The sequence below is a fragment of the Artemia franciscana genome, chromosome 2, assembly GCF_032884065.1.
Source record: "Artemia franciscana chromosome 2, ASM3288406v1, whole genome shotgun sequence".
Lineage (NCBI taxonomy): Eukaryota > Metazoa > Arthropoda > Branchiopoda > Anostraca > Artemiidae > Artemia > Artemia franciscana.
In genome coordinates, this window is record NC_088864.1 from 4,212,570 (window position 1) to 4,238,190 (window position 25,621).

At 33.1% G+C, this 25,621-nt stretch overlaps 1 protein-coding gene across 1 annotated transcript; it reads right to left on the reverse strand.

Moving 5' to 3' along the window:
• Positions 1-1,105: 1,105 nt before the first annotated feature.
• On the reverse strand, positions 1,106-19,507 carry LOC136036203 (glutathione S-transferase omega-1-like). The gene is made up of 6 exons (XM_065718294.1): positions 19,358-19,507; positions 14,404-14,512; positions 9,930-10,152; positions 6,512-6,644; positions 3,906-4,021; positions 1,106-1,398 (listed from the first exon to the last, which is right to left on the reverse strand). The coding sequence occupies exons 1-6, from the start codon at positions 19,392-19,394 to the stop codon at positions 1,282-1,284; spliced, it is 735 nt and encodes a 244-aa protein (XP_065574366.1). The 5' UTR covers positions 19,395-19,507; the 3' UTR covers positions 1,106-1,281.
• Positions 19,508-25,621: the final 6,114 nt, after the last annotated feature.

A 25,621-nucleotide genomic window follows, 5' to 3' on the forward strand; every position in this document is an offset into this window, starting at 1 on the left:
TTTTCCAGCTGGAAGTAAAAAGCAGCATTAAAACTTAAAACAAACAGAAATTATTGCTCATATAAGGGGCTCACCTCCTCCTAATACCTCGCTCTTTACGCTAAAGTATTTTTAGTAATTTCAACAATTTATTCTACGGCTTTTGTGATTCAGGAGTCATTCTTAATGAATTGGGACAAAATTTAAGCTTTAGTGTAAAGAGCGAGGTACTGATGAGGGGGCGAACCCCCTCATATATGTAATAAAACATGAGAATACAAAAGTTCTTTACGTAAGGTAATTTATAAGTTACGTATATCTTTTACTAATAAAAAGATTCGTAAAAAATTAAAAGTTCTAGTTGCCCTTTTAATTAACCGAAAATCGGAGGGCAACTAGGCTTCCTCCCCCGCTCTTTTTTTCTCAAAATCATTCGATCAAAATTATGAGAAAGCCATTTAGCCAAAAAAAAAATAAATATGAAAACTTCGTTTTAATTATTCCTCTGCGGAGACCCAAAATCAAAACATGCATTGATTCAAAAACGTTGAGAAATTAAATATAAAAAAAAACAAGTTTTTTTTAACTGAAAGTGAGGAGCGACATTAAAACTTAAAACGAACAGAAAATACTTCGTGTATGAAAGGGGCAGATTCCTCATCAACGCCCCGCTCTTTGCGCTAAAATTTTTTACTGTTATAAAAAGAAGAGTTGAGTGAAAGAGGCAAAGTTTAGTGTAAAGAGCGGGGCGTTGATGAGGAATCAGCCCCCTTTCATATACGAAGTAATTTCTGTTCGTTTTAAGTTTTAATGTCGCTCCATGCTTTCAGTTAAAAAAAACTTGTTTTTTTTAATTTAATTCTTATACTTAAAACCACTATTTCCATTTCAAACGTCCACATGTCTTCAATTTAGGCATAGGAAGAGCAATGCCACTGACACCATCATATATCAACCAGTGTATCATTAAGTCTTTGGTTTAGCTTAAACAAATCCTATGTCTTATCTCCAGTAACGTTCTAAGTTCCGGTTTTCTTATTGCTAACCTTATTTTTTCTATTAGCGAGAAATTAAATGAAAACAAAATCCTATTCTAATGTCTAATTTCGGAAAGTGTGCCTCAAAATTCGGAATTTCGAAAAATTTAATGTCAGTACAGCTGCTGGATAGATTATAAATTAAAATGACATTATTTATAAATGGCTGATGCATTTACAGGAACAAATAATACATAAACAACCCCCTGGTTGACTAAACTAGAAAAATATCTACAAAACTAGATATTCGTAAGTGCAATGGCTGTTAAGCGTAAACTGCTTGACCTTGAAGTTCTTTCTGTATGTAGTCAAGATGCTCTTCAGAACTGCGAAATGATATCTTAACAGATGGATCTTCAACAATCTTTTGCCACCATGCTCTCTGGAATAAAAAAAAAAAAAATCTAAAAACATATCTTTGAAAGCTAAAAGCAAAAGAAAAGCTTTAAACGATTAAAAATGGGCTGGAAACTTAAAAACTTGCCATAAAAGAGGATTATGCTTTCATTCAAATCTTGAATGGAGGACTTTCTTTAAAATTATAAAACATATCATTGAAAGTTAAAAGCAAAATAAAACTTTAAATGATTAAAAATGGGCTGCAAACTTAAGAACTTGCCATAAAAGAGGATTATGCTTTCTTTCAAATCTTGAATGGAGGACTTACTTTTAAAATTATAAAAAAAAATCTTTGAAAGTTAAAAGCAAAAGAAAGCTCAAAATGTTTAAAAATGGGCTGGAAACTTAAGAACCTGCCATAAAAGAGGATTATGCTTTCTTTCAAATCTTGAATAACTGAAGTTACTGTGTTTCAGAGTTTTCATTAGTATCATGAATTACATAAAAATTACGTTCAATGTCGTTAATGAGCCGGATTAAATTAACATGACCAAATTCAAAATACATTGAATTACCTTTCATGCTTTTAACTAGCATTACTGAAATGTTACAACTTTATGAAGAATTATAAACAAGCCATTTCAACTAATTTTCAATTACAGAAAAAACAAGTTAAATTGAACCTAAACATCATGTTTTCAATGTTATTTCAAGATATACTGATCGCTGTTCTCGAAAATTCTATTTTTAGCCTATTATTGATGACCTGTGACTCAAAGTTCAAGCTTATGTTGGTACTACAGGTGATATTTTATAAATGAGTTTATATTTACGATCAAACAGAGTAGACTTCATAATTCCTAAATTATTATAATTTTTTATTATAGCCCCCCCATGCCCTTGGTGAAGACCAAAGATACCACTGACAAGGAACAACGAATTGCTGAAGTTACAGAGGTGCTGGTTCATTTTGAAAATCAATTAATTAAACGAGGAACACTCTTCTACGCATGTATGTGTAATTACAAGTATAAACAATAGGTTTTAGCCCCCTCCCTGCCCTTTTTTTACCCAAATGCATCAGATAAAAATTTTGAGATAGCCATTTTGTTAAAAATAGTTAAAAAGTCAGATAACAAAACTCCAGTGACGACACAACCCCCCAAGACCCAGGGGTAGTAATTGTATGTTACGCCCTGGGGGCATAAATGATTCTTATGGAAGGAATGCTCGTGTAAATTATAATAAAAAAAGCAAAATGTCATTTTTAAACATTATCAGAAGCTCTTGAATGGGACTGAAGCACGAAAGAGACAAATTATTATTTGAATTTGGATTATAGAACTAAGAGAAAATGAATAAAATTGCCCATGCTTTTCAAGCAACAAGACTGAACTTTAATAAAGTCGAAAATAAGGAGCATGAATAAGATAAACTAAAAACAGATGAATAGACCTAATTTAAAGTTTGCCAAATTACTTTTCAAGCTGCAAAGGCAAATTTCGTCATAAATTTAATTTTTTAAAAATAAGTCAAATTCAGAAATATATACTATTCCATTTCCTGTTCAAGGTTTTTTCCAAATATAATAACTCCCAATATCACAATTGTGCCCCGGGTCTTCCCTCTAATGGGTCCAGATACAGCCCTGGACAGAAGTTTGACCTTTTTTGATTTATTTTTTCTTCTATATTGGTTTTATTTGCCATTATAATTCAAATGATGGTAAAATAATCAGCACAAAAAGTATTGTAAACCCACTAAATCAGTCAAATTTTGTCTACATCATAGGGCTAAATGGGACCCCATTAGAGGGTAAGGATGGGGCCCATTTAAATTAAAAGGGAATTGAACGGTGTGACTCTTGTTGTTCGATTTATGTCTATTAATATTTACGTTTTACGGCATCAAATTCTTGCAACAAAATTGAAAAACTAATAAAGAAAGGAACAAAGCTAGAAAAAATTAACAAAAAGTGAAAAAAGAAAAGTGAAACATCTCTTACTGAGAATGAGCCATTGTCAACTATTTTCATTTGATTAAATTGACGCAGATTGGAAGTAACAAGGTCAAGCACAATGAGGAAGAAGAAGTGAGGTTTGCATGAATAAATTGAAAACTTTAGCTAGTAGAATTTCATCTTTAAAATTCCAATATTTGAAATATTTGACTTCAAAATTTGAAAGTTGGACATACAAACAAATGTTATGTTTTGTCTTTTTTTTTTTCAAATAAACATAGAACTATATGTTCCCACACATTTTAAAACCGCCTTTAGCGTTTAAATTAAATGTCTGACAATAACGTTTAGTTTGCCTTAAAGAAGCATTGATGAAGCCATCTAATAATGTTCATATTGTAGCTGGCGAACTAATATGAACATCCCTAAATTTACCGTCATTTACTCGTGTTTCCTCTATAAAGCAGCCTACTGCTGCTCAATTCGGTGTCCTCGAATAAAAGCAGCTAGTGATTAAGTTGAATTTAATTATTATTGTGATTAAGTTGAATTTGAATTTAAGTTGTTTTAAACTTCCTAACAAAACTTACCAAATTTGGAAATTTCTCTTTGGCTAACTCCAGTGTGTTTCCATATATTTTTGACAAGGCTTCAATTCTTTCAAGCCACGGCCAAATAGAATAGTCAAGCATGCCTGGTTGATTACCTAAAAAATACAAATAAATTTCAACTTTATCTTGATTAGGTGGTACCTACTGTTAGTGAAATTAAGCAAAAAAAAACAAGGGGTTTTAATTTCAACAAAGCAGTGAACAAAAATAAAAACAAAATAACACTTTAATAAAAAAAATATTCCGAATATTTTGGCCCCACGTCCGGGAGCCTTTCTCAACGGAAAAACACAAAAAGATTAAACTATTTTTTTTAAATAACACACACAAAAACAACGACTAAACCCACAAAGAGACAAAAATAAATAAGAATAAATCACATTATAAATAAACTTCCAGCATTGATGTTACAACATAAGAACAAAACCAAAGCGAATGTGTGTAGTGAAACCATGGATGACTCTCCTCTCAACGTTCAGTGTATAAATAGGCAATTCAGTGTATAAATTGCCCATTCATACACTGAATGTTGAGAGAGTAGGGACTCATGGTTTCACTATAGACATTCGCTTTGGTTTTATTCTTATGTTGCAACATCTGTGCAGGAAGTTTGTTTGTAATGTTAGTTGTTCTTATTTATTTTTTTTCTCTTCGTGTGTTTAGTTGTCGTTTTTTTGTGTGAGTTATTTTAAAAACAACTTTTTTTGTTTTTTCATTCTTTACGGTTTTTTTTCCGTTGAAAGAGGCTCCTGGACGTGCGGCCGAAATATTTGGAAGTTTTTGTTTTGTTTCAATTTATGTTCACTGCTTCGTTGAAATTAAAACCTATTGTTTTTTTCTTTTCTGGCTCAATTTTTCGTAAATGGAAAAGCAATGGAAAGTCAGTGTGGTCTAAGAAATTATTCACCTATTGTTAGTACACGGTATATTGATATTTTGAAATTCAGTTCTGTCCCTCAATAGTAATTATAAGCCAACCAATTAAAATGAAGCTATTTAGGAGTTTTCAAATTGAATTTTAATTTTTTTCTTCCTGAAACAATTATTTTCAAAATTTGTGATTTAATTATTTTTTATGTTTAAGTTTATTGTCAAAAATTTATTTTAAAACTTTAATCAATCAAACTGGTTTATTTCCAAATGAAATTAAAAAAAAAGTAATTTTTTTCAACTGGAAGTAAGGAGCAACATTAAAACTTAAACGAACAGAAATTATTACGAACACGTTTTGGTTTCTGTTTGAATAAGCTTTTTCCCAATATTCTAGCAACATTGGTTCACCATGATAATCCCTGGAAAAAAAAAACAAAAAAAGAAAAACGAAAAAGTAGGGCTCTCGAATACGCTAAATCTGATGGAGTGATTTTCATTAACATTGTTTGACATTTAGGGGTGTTTACCCCTTTTTTCGAAAATCAGGCCATTTGTCTCAGATTTGTAACCTCAAACGTGTAACGCGAAACTTAATGAACCTTGTATATTTGGAATCTGCACAATAAGCCAGTTCTTTTGATATATCTATTGACGTCAATATATGATATATCTATTCCGTTTTTAAAAATTTCGGTTACTATTGAACCGGCCACTCCTTACTTAGAGTCTGTTACCATAAAATGTTTGACTATAATATAGTACTATATCTTAAACATTTACAGTGCTCTATGCATTTTCCTTACCCTTCTCCCTATTGGTCAGAGTAAAAAACATTATATGGATGTTTGCGCTGAGAGAACCTCTGGGCCTGCGCCCCTCTAAAATATCAATATTCACACAATTGCTATGCTTTACTTCTTATTTCTTATAATTCATCTTCAAATTACATATCCCTATTCGCTTAGAAAATAGGTATTTTGCCCCTTTCTATGCAAATTTCTGCCAAGGGGCAGCCGAATATCAAAACTCAAGTGCACCTGGTGGCACGTTCCAAGCATGACCAAACTGTTTCAAGCATTTTGGGATCTGTACAACAGGTGACGGAATTGTGTCAGGGACGTCAGAAATATGTGTTATTCGCTGGGTTCTGAGCTTGTGCTCCAGGTGTTGGAAAGTGGGCAGTTCATTTTTTCTGCATAACATCGTTTCTTCTTAGCCCCTAGAAAACAGACAGCTGTAACATTAAATCACAACGTCATAATTTTGTATTCTGGATTGTATTGAGGACAAAAGCAGATACATTAAATTAGAAAAGTGCAAGAGGGAGGGCAAAATTTCTGTTTAAAATCTAGAGGGGTAATATTGCTGTTTTGTCTATTTCTGTCAGAGAAATTATCATAAAAAGGTAGTCCTAGTGAAAACATGAAAAAATAAATTTCCACAGGGAGTCCCTCCCTACAACCCACAATGACGCTCCTGGACACAGATCTCTTATTTATTGTCCCTGGAGAGGATTATACCTGGGGTCAGTTTCCAAGAGGCCTGTGCTAGATTTTTGTGAATTTTATTTGTTTGGAGATTTTTGCTACAAAGGTAATTGTTTTTATCACATGTTTACATATTCTTTTTATAAACTCCATACGAACATAAAATTAGAAGATAAATAAGGCATTAGAAAAAAAACTGTTGTTTATACTTGTCTTTACACATACCTGCGTAAAAGGGTGTTCCTCGTTTAATTAATTGATTTTCAAAATGAACCAGCACCTCAGTAGCTTCAGCAATTCGCTGTTCCTTGTCAGTAGCATCTTTGTTCTTCACCAAATAAGCCATGTTCTGACCAACCTAATAGTTATATTTAAGTAAGATCGTAATTCATGGACTCATTAACAGTTAATTTAGCGTCAAAAGTCTAAAAAGTATCCTCACTAGCAGCTATGAATCTGGTGCCTAGAATAACTCAACACCGGAAAAAGAAGAAAAAAAAATGCACCATATATAACAAACATTGTCAAGCTCCATTATAAGTGGAACTGAATTCTAATATTCCATTGTTACTAGAGCCAACAAAAAACTAAATATCAAAAACACCAGTTGTTGTGGAGTTTTCATTTTCTTGAGTACGTCGTCAAACCGATACGGAAATATATTTAAATATTGTTACATTACAGCTATTGTTTGCTGATAGATAGTATGCCTGCTTGTAAATAGATTATGGATTTTCTGAAATCGGGCTAAAAAGTTGGCTAGCAAAGTGCAGGTTAATTCTTTGCAATGCTTATTTGTGAGTTGTAAACGGTGCTTTGATTCTATGAGCTCTACTGTCGAAAAAAGTGACTCAAAAATATATTTTACACCGAACATGGACCGTAATTTGCAACCAACTTTTCTTAAGTAGAGTACATTCAGTTGATTTATGATATATTTTTGGACTTCCTCCTGAGGTCCTAAAAGTCCATTTCTCCAATTGCATTTTCAGTCAGAATACAGTGAAGAAGTCTGGTCAAAATATTAACTTTAACCTTTTGAACAGGATAATAGATGGCGTGTAAGGTATGTTTGGAAAGTGATTCGAAGTATACTTGGAATGAATTCCGAGATCTAAACTTCAGATCTAAACAGTATTTCGAAAAAGTAAAACTAGACAAAACATTTGAGTTACAAATGAACCTGAAATAAATATATATATAATAAAATATTATTATATCATATCTTATCAAATGATATTATACATCAATTTATTACTTTCAGTTTGTTCTTATATTAATAAATATATCATATATTGTTTGACTCGCATATTTTTGAAGATAGCAGACTACGCATGAATAAAAATCAGAGTCACACAACAAATATTGGCTCCTATAGCTTGAATGCTGAAAAATGAATCCCTGTCCTATTTTACTCCCGTGTCCTCATTCCACCTTGTATCCTATAATTGGCTCCTATAATTTGAATGCTGAAAAATGAATCCCTGTCCTATTTTAATCCCGTGTCCTCATTCCACCTTGCATAACCTACAGTAAAGCTTTATCACCTTCTACTTTTCTTATTTAGTCAATTTGCACCCCTTTTCATCCGCAATTGTTAAATTATTATTAGGAAAATGTCTTAAATACTGCAGCCTTACTGTCTTCTATTATTGCACACTAAGGATTCCTTTCACAATTTGTTTTTGATGTTTGCCTAAACTATTCCTTAAAGTTTTTTAGATTATTAATTTCGAATCTAAGCCTGATATTGTATTTGTTGATAATCCAAAATTAGAACAAATTAAGTATGTCTCTTATAAAATTTCGTTTAGTTCTGACATATGGGCTGGTATTCAACAATTTATGATTCTACTTATTAAAAATCCGAGATTAATATCCTAATATAAGACTCCATTCTCGTAGCACCCTCAGGTAAGGTTAATACTACTTAATAGAACCTTCAAATTCGTTCTTAGGCTAATCTCTCCATGACATCCACCACCAAAACTGTTAGTACTACACTCCAGTGATTGATTGACAGAAACAACAATGTCAAAAAAATCTGTTTAGAAAATTTACTATTCTTAATTTACTCAGAAATTATATCAATTAAAAAGCAAACAGAAATTAAGCTAAAAAATTTTTTCAACAATAAGTGAAGGACGAATTTCAAGCGAGAAAGAACTGCCTTAAAGCAATAACCTAACAGTTAGACTTAAACTGTACAAATGCTATTCAAACTAAGAAAAGAAACTTAAAACGAACATCAATAAATTAAGCCAAACTTTTAACAAGCATAAATACCCGTAGAGAAATATGATTATTCTCAAACTCATTTGGAACTAACTGAGAACAGAATATGTTCTTATGAAGTTTAGATTTTCATATTAAACTTAAATTTGGCTAAAGCTCCTGAGGTTTATCAGGACAATTGCACCAATCAACTCAGTTTTATTTTTGTTACTATGTAATATATTTTCCGCAATTACTTTCTGAAACCACTGCTCTCAATCATAGGAAAACAGTCGGCTAAAATAACTTTTATTTTCAGCATTTCAATTGATTATTGATGAAGCGCAAATGACTTTCTAGCCTCTCGATGATTCAGTTGGTGATAACATTACATTTAATATTGCTAAAATTTCTCGACACATAATATTTCTGACCATATGCTTAATTTTGAATTAAAAAATTAGTTTTTCTTTTTTTCTCCTTTTAAGCCTACTCCTTGAAAATGGATTTAAAAAACAAAAGGCCAAAATAAAACTTTCATTTCGGTAATCTAGGCTATTCAGTTTCCAGCAAAAAAATTTTAAGTTTTTAAGCCCTCCCAAAACAAGATTTGGGGGGCTGCAATTTTTAGGTGGGTTTCAGACACAGAAGAATCCCTTTTTTTTAGTAATTATTGATCTTTTTAAATTTTATTTCATGTATCGTTTTAATTTCTATTCGTTATAGGCTTGGATTCTACATACATAGTAATATGTTCTTGTTTTAGGTTTGACATTTTATAGAAGTGAATTTCCTCTTTTTTTTAAATTTTCTCCTAACTCTCCATGGAAAACATAGGCTTTTTTACTTTATATTCTAAATATTGGTTTCTAATTTTGTTCTTTCTAAAAAAAATATCATACAACTGAAAGTTATTTACTTATCCCTTATGCTTCTTAAATTCGCACACTGAAGATATTTATAATCAATAAACGTGCAAAGTGACGCTCTGGTGAAATTGAAATTTTCGTAAATTTTTTTTAGAATTTAAACAAAATATCAACAGCATGGAAACTCCTATTAGAAATTAACCATTATTTAGCAAAAATAATGAGCATTTGACATTAGTTTTCAAAATTTCGTATTTAAAAAGAAAGGATTTGTGTACATTTTAAGCTCAATATGAAACCATATAAGTTAAAAAAATGACGCTCCGTTAGATGGAACTCTATTCTCTAGCCTGTAAAGGGCTTTTAATTTTCGAATTTTTTCTCATGACCAAGGTTTCTACAATCCAAAAATCGATTATTCTTCAGAATTTTCATCAGCAAGAATCTTGCGTCGCACCAAAATAAATATGTTGCATATAACATTGGTGAAGATCACGCAAAATAGCTTTAGCAAAAAGAGAGAAATCGCAAAGGGGTGACAGTAATATTTTAATTTTTACCTTTGTACTGAAATTTTGAAGAAGGATTCGATCGTATGCCTTCTGAACAAGGTCACTTTGATGCATCTTTTTTGCTGTATAAACCTCCTCAAGGTATTCGCAAATTATTGCACTTTCTATTATCAAGCTACCTTTATGCTCGATACCAGGAAGTCTTCCTGTAGTGTTTCTCTGTGTGTACCATTCGGGGACAGATTTCGGGTTGACATAGACTATATCGTGCCTGAAAAAGTTATCTAAAATAAACCAAGTACTGTTCAACATGTCTTTCCACAAACTCTAGCTCTAATTTGATGCTAACATTTATGATCAATAAGAAGCTGATTTTGTGATGAAAAGCTATTTTGAATTTTAGCCAGAATAAAAAAAAAGTTTGCTTAAAGTAGAAATCTTACAAGGATAGTCAGCTTAAAAAGCCAAAAGAATAAAATATCAAAATCAGTTGAATGTTCCGCTGTGCACATAATATTAATATATTGTCCTTTTAACCCCGAATAAATTCAATTCTGTGGAGTAGATCTGTTAAAAAAAATATCAAAAAAGACAAAAACTATAGTTAGACCGATCTAGCTGCAGTCTAGCAAAGAGTGAGGTACGGTCCATAGTAACCCCTAGTTTAAAAACACGTTTTTCAAAAATTCTCAGATGAAGTTTCACTGTCTAGCGAGAAAAATTTATCATCTAAGGCTGATTCAGAAATAGGCATATCTTAGGCAGATCTTAGTAGTAAAGTTAATTATGAAGACAGTTTTTGGCAATCAAACAGTTCGTGGTAACGAACCGTAAGGAGCGACCCGGCTCAATAGTAAACAAAACTCTAAAAAACGGAATTTAGATGCTAATAGATACATCAAAAGAATCGAATTCTCATTCTGATTCTAACTATATAAGTTTCATTAAATTTTGTCTTTGTCATCAAAAGTTACGAGCCTGAGAAAATTTGCCTTGTTTTGGAAAATAGGGAAAACATCCCCTAAAAGTCATAGAATCTTAACAAAAATCACACCATCGCATTCGGCGTATCAGAGAACCCCATAACAAAAATTTCAAGCTCCTATCTACAAAAATGTGGAATTTCGTATTTTTTACCAGAAAACAAATCACAGGTGCATGTTTATTTGTTTGTTTGTTTTTTTTTCATCGTATGGGGTCATCGTATCGACCAAGTGGTCCTAGAGTGTCGCAAGAAGGCTCATTCTAATAGAAATGAAAAGTTCTAGTGCCCTTTTTAAGTGACCAAAAAATTTGAGGGCACCTAGGCCCCCTCCCACGCTCATTTTTTCCAAGGTCAACGGATCAAAATTTTGAGACAGCCATTTTGTTCCACATAGTCGAAAACCACAATAACTATGTCTTTGGGAATGACTTACTCCCCCACAATCCCTGGGGGAGGGGCTGCAAGTTACAAACTTTGACCAGTGTTTACATATAGTAATGGTTATTGGGAAGTGTACAGACGTTTTCAGGGGGATTTTTTTGGTTTGGGGGTGGGATTGAAGGGAGAGGGCTATGTGGGAGGATCTTTCCTTGGGGGAATATGTCATAGGGGAAGAAAAATTCAATGAGAAGGGCGCAGGATTTTCAAGCATTACTACAATAAAACAATGAAAAAATAAACATGGAAACGTTTTTTCAATTGAAAGTAAGGAGTAGCATTGAAACTTAAAACGAACAGAGATAATTATGCATATGAGGGGTTCTAAGAATACTTTAGCATAAAGAGCGAGGTATTTAGGAGGAGATAAATACCTCGCTCTTTATGCTAAAGTATTTTTAGCAATTTCAACTATTCATTCTACGGCCTTTTTGATTCAGGGGTCATTCTTAAAGAATTGGGACAAAACTTACGATTTAGTGTAAAGATCGAGGTATTAACGAGGGTACAAACCCCCTCGTATACATAATAAAAATATAAGAATACAAAAGTTTATTACGTAAGTCAATTCTTAAATTACGCATATTTTTTACTAATAAAAACGTTCGTTAAAAATTAAAAGTTCTAGTTGCCTTTTTAAGTAACCGAAAAATCGGAGGGCAACTAGGCCTCCTTCCCCACCCCTTATTTATCAAAATCGTCTTTTCAAAACTAAGAGAAAGCCATTTAGACAAAAAAAAAGAATTAATATACAAATTTCATTTTAATAATTTAGGTGCCGAGAGCCAAAATCAAACATGCATTAATTCAAAAACGTTCAGAAATTAAATAAAAAAAAACTAGTTTTTTAACTGTAAGTAAGGAGCGACATTAAAACTTAAAACGAACAGAAATTACTCCGTATATGAAATGGGTTGTCCCCTCCTCGACGCCTCGCTCTTTACGCTAAAGTTTGACTCTTTGCCACAATTATACTTTTTAAAACAATTAAAAACTTTAGCGTAAATAGCGAGGCGTTGAGGAGGGGACAACCCATTTCATATACGGAGTAATATCTGTTCGTTTTAAGTTTTAATGTTGCTCCTTCGTTTCATCAAGTTAAGTTCCATCAAGTTTATTCTTTCCCATCAAAAGTTACGAGCCTGAGAAAATTCGCCTTTTTTAAAAAATAGGGGAAACAGCCCCCATAAAAGTCGTTGAAACTTAATGAAAATCAAAAAACCAGATTCAGCGTATTAGAGAACCCTACTGTGGAAGTCTGAAGCTCCTATCTAAAAAATACGGAGTTTTGTATTTTTTGCCAGAAGACAGATCACGGATGCGTCTTTATTTGTTTGTTTTTTTGGTTTTTCTTTTGTTTTTCTCCGTGGGTGATCGCATCAACCCAGTGGTCCTAGAATGTTGCGAGAGGGCTCATCCTAACGGAAATTAAAAGTTCTAGTGCCCTTCTTACGGGACCGAAAAGTTGGAGGGCTCCTGGGCCCCCTCCCACGCTCATTTTCTTCCGAAGTCACCGGATCAAAATTCTGAGATAGCCATTTGATTCAGCATAGTCAAAAAACCTAATATAATAATTAAGCCTGGACGACTTACCTCCCCACAGTCCCCATGGGAGGGGCTGCAAGTTACAAACTTTGACCAGTGTTTACAAATGGCAATAGTTATTGGGAAGTGCACAGACTTTTTCAGGGGAATTATTTTGGTTGGAGGGGTAGGGTTTGAGGGGAAGGGGCTACTTGGGGGAATCTTTCCATGGAGGAATAGAATTTACATGGAAGAGGCACAGGATTTTCTAGCGTTATTAAAAAAAATAAAAAAAAAAATATATATGAAAAATATTTTTCAACTGAAAGTAAGGAGCAGCATTAAAACTTAAAACAAACAGAAATTATTACGCATATTAGTGGTTTACCTCCTCCTAATACCTAGCTCTTTACGCTAAAGTATCTTTAGCAATGTACACTATTTATTCTTCGGCCTTTGTGATTCAGGGGTCATTCTTAAGGAATTTGGATAAAATTTAAGCTTTAGTGTAAAGAGCGAGGTATTGACGAGGGGGTGAACCCACTCATATATGTAATAAAAACATACGAATATAGAAGTTCATTACGTAAATTAATTCTTAAGTTTTTTGTATATTTTTATAATAAAAACGTTCTTAAAAAATTAAAAGTTCTAGTTGCCTTTTTAAGTAACCAATTTTTTTCTCAAAAGCGTCTGATCATAACTATGAGAAGGCCTTGTAGCCGAACAGTTAAATTATTATGCAAATTTGTTTTAATTATTCATGTACGGAGAGCCAAAATCAAAACATGCGTTTATTCAAAAACGTTCAGAAATTAAATAAAAAACTAGTTTTTTTGAACTGACAGTAAGGAGCGACATTAAATCTTAAAATGGACAGAAATTACTCCGTATATGAAAGGGGCTGTTCCCTCCTCAACGCCCCGCTCTTTACGCTAAAGGCTTTTACTGTTTTAAAAAGTAGAGTTGAGAGAAAGAGTCAAACTTTAGCGTAAAAAGCGGGGCATCGAGGAGGGAACAGCCCCTTTCATATACGGAGTAATTTCATTAATTAAATTAAATTAAATTTTATTAGTAATTAAATTAAATTAATTATGTGACAAGGATCGTTATTTACTTACCATTCATTACTATGAAGAAGTTGATTTTTTTTTTGTATTACTCTAACCAAATCATATAGAAAATATGTTTGTGGAAAACTGGAAAGGGGTCACTCAGTCACAAAGCAGAACTTAAATTTTTCTTATTAAGGGTCAAAATCTATTGGCAGGCATCCAACAATGAGGCAACACACATTTTTCCATGGTTTCCCCCTATTCTGCTCTTTCCCCTTCGTTTCCTTATAATTACTTTATATGTCCAAATTTCCAGGGGGGTAAGCCACCAGCCTGCCTCCCCCTTGCCTGCACACATGCTATGTATATATATATATATATATATATATATATATATATATATATATATATATATATATATATATATATATATATATATATGTGTGTGTGTATGTATGTATGTATGTATGTATACAAAGAGAGTCTTAGGAAAAAAGTTTGAGCATAAAACTCTACTCACGGAATATTTTTGGCTGAGAGAAGAAGTCGGATGCGTTGCCCATGAGGACAGAATTCGAATGTGTAGAGCCGAACATCAGAGCCACCTACGGGAGCTGGAGCCGATGATCCTGTAATACGGAAATTACGTAATCGCTTATGTGGTGGTTATGGAATTCTATATACTTGCTGCAGGGACGTTGCTACATTATTTTTACTAGGGGGAGGGGGTGCTATTGAAGTAGGTGCCATTCTAGCGGCAATGAAGAAAAGTAGCTTTCTGACAAACACGCTACTTGGTGAATTTAGACACATCACGAAATACACATAAACAATCATAAATGTAAGTGCTGGTGCTTGGCTTTTACTATAATTGGCAACAACGAACTGTTGAAGAAAACAGCATAGTTGAAGAAAATAGCATGCTAAACAAAAAAGAAGCTATTTTTGTTAATTTTAAGGTTTTTTTCTTTGAAGAAAATAGCATGGTAAACAAGCTTTCGGTTGGGCGAAGTTGAATGTCGTATACACTCGGCTTTTTTTTCAGCCAGATCGCCATTTATGCTGTAGTACATATCCCCCTCCACTTCCCACTTGACATCATTGTGGCAGGAATCATAAAAAATTGAAAACAGTCAGGGATGACAATTAGAAAGGAAAATCGACTCCCAGAGTTTCAAAATTACCTTCCCCTTTGTATCTCCGTAAAAAAAATAATACGAATTCCATAAAAAATTACACAAAAGTTTTTCTTGTGCAAATAAGGGTATCGGGCGTATACATATCCGGAGGGGGGTTCCACTGAATATCGTTTTTATGTCTATAATTTCCTTCACAAGCGAAGTTTAGTCTCCTAGTGCTGCATGATAAAACTGGTAACAATAAAGAAAAAAAGGAATGGGTTGGTACGGCTTATACGTCCACAAACAATATCTAAACTATGAGAGAAATATACTTATTTAGTTTAAATTTATTTTATTCTCACAAGACATCTCGTACATCAGGCTGGTGCAGAGATAAATGTCCCACAAACAGAACTGGTGCTGTTTGAAATGCGATTAATTTCAGTCATAATTCTTAGCATATCTTTTTTTGAGCTGGTTAAAAGCAATATTTAGAAAAGTGAAAATAGCAAGAAGTCAGTTTGGTATCATAAATAGAGGAAGTTCTACAATTACGGGTTATTATGTGAGTCCAGAGCGTAGGGAATAGGACGTTATAAGGGCTTATTATGCATTTCAATTAGAAATAAGAGCTATGTTGGATTTTAATTAAAATAAATAAAAAACACGTATTTTTCAACTGAAAGTAAGAAGTAACATTAAAACTTAAAACGAACAGAAATTATGATGCATACCAGTGGGGTAACCCATTCGTCAATATCTCGCTCTTTACGCTAAGTTCAAACTTTGTTCCAATTATATCAGAATGACCCCTGAATTACAAAGGCTGTTTATTCAGAATAAATAGCTCTTTTGAAACTACTGAAAAAAGACTTTGGTTTAAAGAGTACGGTATTGACGAGGGGAGAGCCCCCTCATATGCGTAATGGTTTCTGTTTGTTGTAGGTTTTAATGTTGTTCCTTACTTTCAGTTGAAAAAGCTTATTTTTTTATTTAAATTCTTATCGGTTTTGAAATAATGCTGGGAAACCTGACATCCCTAACATTCCTTTATTCAAAAAGTAGAGAGGCTTAGATCTTTATAGAAATGATTATTTTATTGAACAGCGTTGAAACTGAAGTTTTAATTTCGATACACAATTTTACTTCCCTTTTTGCCAACACATCCTTGATACACAGTTTAGATACACATTTAATTTTTATTATACACATTTAGACCCACATTAATTTCAATTCTCAGTTTAAATACAAAGTTTAGACACACAGTCTTACTTCCCTTTGTGCCATTGTATCCTTGCTTTTTGTTTAAATAAAAGTGTAATTCAAATTAGTTGATTCAAATTAATTTGAACAAAACTTGATTCCTTTTTTTTAATATTTCTTAATATTTTAATTTTTTTAGTTTTTCAGTATTGTGTGATTTTCCCACATCTATAGTACAATTATCAATAAAGTGTAAGTAGGACTGATTCAGCCTTTAGGGACCATACTTTGAATGATTTTTACTCTGAATACGTCCAACGTATCCACAGCGATAGACCTTTGGAAGGAGGAGGTACTATTGTCCTAGTAAATAACCTAGAGCTCTTAATTTATTTTTAAATAGCATGTAATTTGCCCGTGTTGCTACTGTAAGTAGGCTAGTTATGAAGCGTTAGGAGGAGGGAGTTCCACTGTCAGGAGAATTCCCGGAATGGTTTTGATTCAAAACGGGCATAACACATCTATAAAAAGTAAGATGATGGGACTAAAGTCAAAGTAATCAAAATGATGCCCTCAAACTGTGCATATTATTAATTAGAAGAAATTAGATTATGATTTCTTTTACGAGGTGTGGCATTTCAGTCTTTTTTTCAGTTTTTTAGCGACTTAAGCAATTTATTTACTTTTTCGAAAATCGCCTTACAAAAATAAGATGGAGCAAAGACAAAAGGATCCATAATAAAACAAATTCTAAAAAAAAAAAATGTAATTCTGATATTAAAAGACAAAGCTGCGAGTCAGAGAAAACTTGCTTGATTTTCAAAAAGGGGAAAAACGCCCCCTAAAAGACAAGGAATCTTAATGAAATCATATCATCAAATTCAATGTATTCCAGAATCCTGTTGTAGAATTTGCAAGCTTCTGTCTGTAAAAATGTGGAATTTTGTTTTTTTTTTTGCTAGAAGAAAGATCATGGATATTTTGTTTTTTGTTTTGCTTTTGCCAGTTTATTTTTTTGTTTATTTGTTTTATTCCCAGGGTGATTGTATCAATCAAGTGATCTTCACAATATCGGGAGAGGGCTTATTCGAACGGAAAATAAAAGTTCTAGTGCTCTCTAAAGTGACCAAAAAGATTGGAGCTAGGCCCCCTCCCTTACAACTTTCGTCCCGGAATCTTCCGATCAAAATTTTGAGATAGCCATTTTGTTCATCATAGTTGAAAGGTTCATTAACCGTGCCTAAATTTTAACCCTATAGCCCATGGGGAAAGGTCTTTAAGTTATAAAATTTACCCATTGCTTACGCATAGTATTTGCTATTGGGATAGTTTTAAGCTCCCATCTGCAAAAATGTGGAATTTTAATTTTTTTTTTTTTAGCTAGAAGAAAGACCAAGGATGCTTGTTTATTTGTAGTTTTTTCCCCTGGGTGATCGTGTCGAACCAGTAGTCCTAGAACATCGGCAAATGACTCACTCTAAGGTAACTTGAAAGTTCTAGTGACCTTTTAAAGTATTAAAAAAGATTGGAGGCAACTAGCCCTCTTCCCACTCCTTTTTTTCCTCAAAGGTGACCGATCAAGATTTTCAAAATTTTGTGATAGCCATTTTGTCCAGCATAATTAAAAAGCCCATTATTATGCCTTTTGACCCCCTGTGGAAAGGTGCGTAAGTCGTGAAGTTTGCCCTTTGATAATGTGTAAAATTTGTTATTGGGAAAAATGCAAACACTTGTTTTTATTTGGGGGGGGGGGAAATTCTTCCATCTGGTAGATCTTCCATGGGGAGAATTTTTTGGGTTGAACTCTCCAGGAGGTATTTTCCGGAAGTCCTATGCGAAATTATTTTTATTTGTCTTACTTTCTCGTCGCCGACAAATTTTTTCATATGGAGATGATAGGGGAATCCTCCGGGGGAAATTTTTACTGGGTTAGAATTGTTTAGATTTTCTTGTAGTAGGGTGGGAATTTCCAATAGAGGAATTCTCCATAGGGGAATTTTGCATGGGACAAATCTTTAGAGGAAGCTTTATGTGGGAGCAACTTTCGATTAATGGGCGGGGGAATGGCTATTTTCTGGAAATCTTTTCCACAGAGGAAGGCTTCCGGCAAGATTTTAAAACAATAAGAAATTACAGAATTTTTCAAATGAAGGCGAACTAAGAAAAATTTTCACCCGCAATAGTTCTCAAGAAAATTTCCGGGCGGATTTTTCAGCTAGGATGGGATTGTCTTGGGGAAACTTCCCTGGCAAAGAAGGGGGGTATTTTATATGCAAAGAACTTTTCAAAGAGGGATTTTGCGTAGGAGGAAGGAATTTTGCATGAAGGGGGAACCAGATTTCTCAGCGTTATTTAAAAACAATCTGAAATTAAATAAAACAAAAATTCAACTGAAAGCAAGGAGCAATATCAAAACTTAAAAGGAACAAAAATTATTACGTATATGAAAAATATTACCCCCTCCTCAATACCTCGCTCATTACGCTAAAATTTGACTTAGTGTCCGAATCCTCTAGGAAGAACTCCTGAAACACAAGGGCTGTTTAATTAGAATAAAAAAGTTTTTTTTTTAATTCCATAAGAATCTTTAGCGTAAAGAGCGAGGTCTTGAGGAGGAGGCAAACTTTTTCATTTAAGTAATAATTTCTATTTGTTTGAAGTTTTGATGCTGCCCCTCACTTTCAGGTTAAAAAACTTGTTTTGTTTTATTCAGCAATTTAAAATATCTAGAATTTTCTCTTTGACTTTTTAGGCAGTATCCTGTATGTACCCTAGTCCATTGACGCTCAAACCTGGAGCTTTCGAACAATGAACATTGCCACATATATTTACATATTTATTTTCAACATTTTGAATTTCTGAATTTATTGGTCTTTAATTTAGATTGCTAATTATCCGGTATTTAAACTGATAAATAGGGGATAGGGAGCATTGGAACTGCTCTCACCAAAACCTTTTTTTGGATTTTTAAGGTTTTTGCTTATTTTCTTCAATTTTTCCTAAACTTGATCAATTTTCGTTTTTTTTAATTCCAATCCCTCCTTGTCGAGAAATAGTTTGCGCTCAGTTTTGATATAAAATATATTGAATAATATATTTGCTTAAATCAAGGTTTAAATTAAAAACATAAGGATATTGTTTCTGTCTTACCTTTAGCAAGATGAGTAGTAACGGCTTTAGGCTCCATCTTCTTCAACCAAAACAAGAGATGCCTTCAAACGCAAGAAGCACTCTAAGAACTTTGGGGAAAATGTACCCTTATAAACGCTCAGTTATTATCTAATTGAAATTGTATACTGTCATTAAAGCTGAAAAAAGATTATCTGGCGATTAATTTTATTGGTGACTTTTCCTGTTAACTACCTTTATCAGTGATTTTTCCAATTAACTGCCACTATTTAGTAGTATAAAGGGTTATTACCGAATTAACCACAGTAGAAATAATTAATTTATACTTAGTTTTGAGTTATTTTCGTCAAAAAGCTCTAATATCAAAAGATTCATAGTATTAAGCTTGTTGTTTCTTGTTCCAACCATTTTCTGAAAGTGCTAAGTAATTGGGAATAGAGGTTCACCCACTGAAAAGAAAAACAGTTTTTTAGAACTTCAATTTTTTTTAATTTTTTATTTTTTTCACTTTCATTTTATTTTTTTCGGCAAGTCGTTTTGTACATTTTTACCGACAAATTACTGTATGCCATCCACAACAAAAATAGATTATAATATGTCTTTCAAAATATTTGGCATTGACACTCATTGTCAGAAAAACTTTTATAACTATTCCAAATATATGCGACTCTGAAAAACTTGACTCTGAAAAAAATAAATAGTAAAATGAAAAATCTGATTTCTGCAATGCTTGAATTTACATATAAATGAAAAACGCAACTAAAAGTCACGTCATTCATATCAAAAATGTTTTCCAAAAATTAAGGCTCTAAATGAAGGAATTCGTCATGGGGGAAGAGAATTTCTATGAAGGGGGCGCAGGATTTCCTATTATTTTTTTAAAGAGCAATGAAAAAATAAATATGAAAAATTTTCTTCAACTGAAAGTAAGGAGCAGTATTCAAACTTGCATTAAAAAGAACAGAATTATTACGTATATGAGGGTTCACCTCCTCCTAATACCTCGCTCTTTACGCTAAAGTAATTTTATTAATCTCAACTATTTATTCAACGGCCTTTGTGATTCAGGGGGTCATTCTTAAGGAATTGGGATAAAATTTAAGCTTTAGTTTAAAGAGCGAGGTATTGACGAGGGGGTGAGCCCCCTTATATACGCAACAAATACATACGAATTTAGAAGTTCGTTACGTAAGTTAATTCGTAAGTTATGTATATTTTCACTAATAAAAACGTTCGTAAAATTAAAAGTTCTAGTTGCCTTTTTAAGTAACCAAAAAATTGGAAGGTAACTAAGTCTACTCTCCCGCTGCTTTTTTTTCAAAATCGTCCAATCAAAACTATGAGAAAGCCATTTAGCCAAAAAAATAAATTGATATGCAAATTTTGCTTTAATTATTCATGTGCGGAGAGCCAAAATCAAAACATGCATTAATTCAAAAACGTTCAGAAATTGAATAAAAAAACATTTTTTTTTTTTTTACTGACAGTAAGGAGCGACAATTAAAACTTAAAACTTAAAACGAACAGAAATTACTCTGTATATGAAAGGGGCTTTTCCCTCCTCAGCACCCCCCTCTTTACGCTAAAGTTTTTTACTTTTTTAAATAGTAGAGTTGAGAGAAAGAGTCAAACTCTAGCGTAAAGAGCGGGACTTTGAGGAGGGAACAGCCCCTTTCATATACGGAGTAATTTCTGTTAGTTCTAAGTTTTAATGTCGCTCCTTAGTTTCAGTTAAAAAAAACTTTTCTTATTTAATGCATCAAAAAAATTGACTTATTATGCTGACTTCAAATATATAAGTTTCATTAAATTTAGTCTTACCCATTAACGGCTACGAGCCTGAGAAAATTTGCCTGATTTTCGAAAAAAGGTGGAATCGCCCCTTAAAAGTCATATAATCTTAATGAAAATCACATCATCAGATTTTGTATATCAGAAAACTTTCTATACGTGTTTCAAGCTCTTACCTACAAAAATGTAGAATTTTGTATTTTTTTTTTGTTTCGACTCAAAGTAAACCTTGAACACTCGGCACATTCCGCACTTTGAAACTTTCACGCAGTTTAATGCCAGATATTTGACTTGGTTCTCATTGTATTCGGTCGGTACGCCTTTCAGGACCCCTGTAATGTATATAGTTGTCTTTACTGTTTTTATTGTTTGGTAAATGACGACTTATACTTATTGACGACACGACTGCCTGTCCATGGATTTTTCTTTATGGTTGATTGTGTATGGTCTTGCTGTTTGACCTATGTAATTGAATGGATGAGTAGGGTTAAGGCCTCATTCAAGTGCTGATCTATATTAATCACTACTGTAGGAAAACAGTCTTCCTTTTCTCCTTCTGTCTTCCTTTTTTTTTTTTCTTTTTTTTTTCAAATGTGTTTGTGCTGTTGCATTAGCGATTTCTCTTTTCATTATATATATATATATATATATATATATATATATATATATATATATATATATATATATATATATATATATATATATCTATATATATAAAAATAAGTTGTCTGTCTGTCTGTGGGTCTGTGGATCTGTGGATCAGGTGACGTCATGTTTCGGCTGACGTCATGAAATTAGTTGCCGTCATTTTTGTTATGACGATGCTTAGTATATTGTAAAACACATTAATTTGGTTAATAATATACCATTTAAAACACCAAAATGAACATGCTGGAGTAGTCACTCGGTGAGAGAGGGTGTCAGAACGGAGAATGAAGGTCCCAGGCTCAAATCCTGGTTAGGCTAAAAAAGGTAAAAAACTAAAAACTAAAAAAAAACTGAAAAAACTAAAAAAAGGCAAAAACTACAAAAAAACTAAAAACTAATAAAAAAATAAAAAAAAGGAAAAATGAAAAATAGAAGAGAAAAAGAATACTAATAAAATTAAAAATAAAAATAAAAAAAAATAAAAAAGATAAAAAGCTAAAAAAAGGTAAAAACCAATAAAAACTAAAAAGAAAAAAAGGTAAAAAACTAAAAAAAAAATTCATCTAAAAAACTAAAAAAAACTAAAAAACGTAAAAACTAAAAGAACTAAAAAAGTAAAAAAAAAAACTAAAAAAAGGAAAAAACTGAAAAATAAGCGGGATATAAAACAGGGGGATATAAATGACGACCGGGACACCGGGATATAAGGAATATAAATGAATCAGAAAATACAACTCATGTTTCCAAATGACGTCGTTTGGAGCCCAAATTGAAAATCCAGATCAATTTATGTCTACTTTCAAAGTAAAAGGGCAAATTTATCATAGAGCAGGGTCTCTTCTACCATTCTCAGGCGAGAATCATAAATTTTTACAATTGTACTTCATCAGTGATAGAAATTCTGAATTGAATGCACGTTGCGAAATTTCTCCCAACATTGAAAGGACAATCGTTTCCCAATTACAACATCTTTTCCACGAAAATAATAATTTAGTGCGTCTGTTCAAACCAGCCATCGATTTGATGCCTACTTATACGCATAAAATTGTTATTTCCGCTGACAAAACGCCTCCTGGCCAACATGTGCGTAGATACAATGCTCCAACTATCGACGAAGTGGCCATCGTTATGGTCGGTGATCAGTTTTTACCTCGAGATATTATTCTCAGGGTTTCCACCACACGTGCTACAACTAAAAATAGGCCTACCAATAATACTTTTAAGAAATATAAACCCACCAAAGCTTTGCTATGGCACTCGACCTGCCGTAAAAAAAACAATGGAAAACCTAATAGAGGCCACAATCTTGACAGGGCCTTTTGAGGGTGAGGCTGTCACCCTCAAAGATTGCAATTCCCAATTCGATTAGCATTTGCAATCACCATTAACAAAGCTCAAGGTCAATCATTAGAAAAATGTGGTATAGATCTTAATACTGATTGTTTTTCCCATTGACAATTGTACGTTGCATGTTCGAGGGTCGGTAAACCTGACAATCTATTTATATGCAGCGACAATTGGACAGCGAAGAATGTTGTATATTCGCAAGTTTTACGCAGTTAATTTGTATTTTATCTATCTATCTATCTATCTATCTATATAAAAACGAGTTGTATGTATGCATGTTTGTTTGTTTGTAAAAAGAGCGTTTGCATATGATGTCATTATTAGTACATACGGCTTTGTATATGCAGAGACAATGGGAAAGCCAAGAATGTTGTATATTCGCAATTTTTACGTAGTTTAACTCCTGCAGACGAAATGAATGCTTGCCTAAAAAATTCTAATTTATAGGCACACGTAAAAATATTAAAATTAACTACAAATATGCGTGTCCGATTGCAAAACGATGACTCTGGTCAAACAGTAGACTCAATTTCAGGACGTATACAACTACCTGCTGATTTCTGTAATTTAGTGACGTCCAAAAATGAATTGATTGAAAAAGTATTTCCGAATATTCTAAAAAATTATAAAAATAATAAATGGCTAAGTGAAAGAGCGATTCTCGCACCCAAAAATATAGACGTCCACGAAATCAACAATATTGTTTTGAACAAGATTCGAGACCAGGCAGTCCTTTACAAGTCAGTCGACACAGTTTTGGAACCAAATGAAGCGGTTAATTATCCATCTGAATTTTTAAATTCCATAGATCCTTCAGGGTTTCCACCACACGTGCTACAACTAAAAATAGGCGTACCAATAATACTTTTAAGAAATATCAACCCACCAAAGCTTTGCAATGGCACGCGACTTGCCGTAAAAAAAAAACAATGGAAAACCTAATAGAGGCCACAATCTTGACAGGGCCTTATGAGGGTGAGGCTGTTCTTATTTCTCGCATTCCCATGATTCCAACGGATCTGCTTTTTCAATTTAAAAGATTGCAATTCCCAATTCGATTAGTATTTGCAATCACCATTAACAAAGCTCAAGGGCAATCATTAGAAAAATGTGGTATAGATCTTAATCCTGATTGTTTTTCCCATGGACAATTGTACGTTGCATGTTCGAGGGTCGGTAAACCTGACAATGTATTTATATGCAGCGACAATTGGACAGCGAAGAATGTTGTTTATTCGCAAGTATTACGCAGTTAATTTGTATTGTATCTATCTATATAAAAACGAGTTATGTGGATGCATGTTTGTTTGTTTGTAAAAAGAGCGTTTGTATATGACGTCATTATTAGTACATACGGCTTTGCATATGCACAGACAATGGGAAAGCCAAGAATGTTGTTTATTCGCAATTTTTGCGTAGTTTGAAACACATATATAAATCTATCTATATTCACAGGTGGGACACAGGGACACAACTACAATGGCGCATAACTAATATGGCGCGTAACGACTTACGCGCGCGGGGGGGCTTGGGGGGCGCGAAGCGCCCCACCAACTAGGTGTTGGGGTGGCGCGAAGCGCCACCCCAACAGCTAGTATATATATATATATATATATATATATATATATATATATATATATATATATATATATATATATATATATATATATATATATATATATTTACGTTTAAATGCGAAAATTAAAAATTAATAATGTTTTTAAAACTTATTAAAACATCCCTAGCATCCTTTTTTTCCCGTGGTAGTTTCTGTCCCAAACTCTACAGTTTACCCGAAATACATAAACAAGGTATCAAACAGTTCGTGGTAACGAACTATAGTAAGGAGCGATCCGGCTCAATAGTAACCAAAACTCTAAAAAATTGAATTTTGATATCAATAGCTACATCAAAAGACTCGCATTTTAATGCTGATTTTAAATATATATGTTTCATTAAATTTAGTCTTAGCCATCAAAAATTACGAGCCTGAGAAAATTTGCCTTATTTAGGAAAATAGGGGGAAACACCCCCTAAAAGTCGTAGGATCTTGACGAAAATGAAACCATCAGATTCAGCGGATCAGAGAACCCTACTGTAGAAGTTTCAAGCTCCTATCTACAAAAATGTGGAATTTTGCATTTTTTGCCCGAAGACAAATCACGGGTGCGTGTTTATTTGTTTGTTTTTTTTTTTTTTTTTTTTTCCCAGGGGTCATCGTATCGACCAAGTGGTCCTAGAATGTCGCAAGAGGGCTCATTCTAACGGAAATGAAAAGTTCTAGTGCCCTTTTTAAGTGACCAAAAAAATTGGAGGGCATCTAGGCCCCCTCCCACGCTCATTTTTTTCCCAAAGTCAACGGATCAAAATTTTGAGATAGCCATTTTGTTTAGCATAGTCGAAAATCATAATAACTATGTTTTTGGGGATGACTTACTCCCCCCAGTCCCTGGGGAAGGGGTTGCAAGTTACAAACTTCAACCAGTCTTTACATATAAT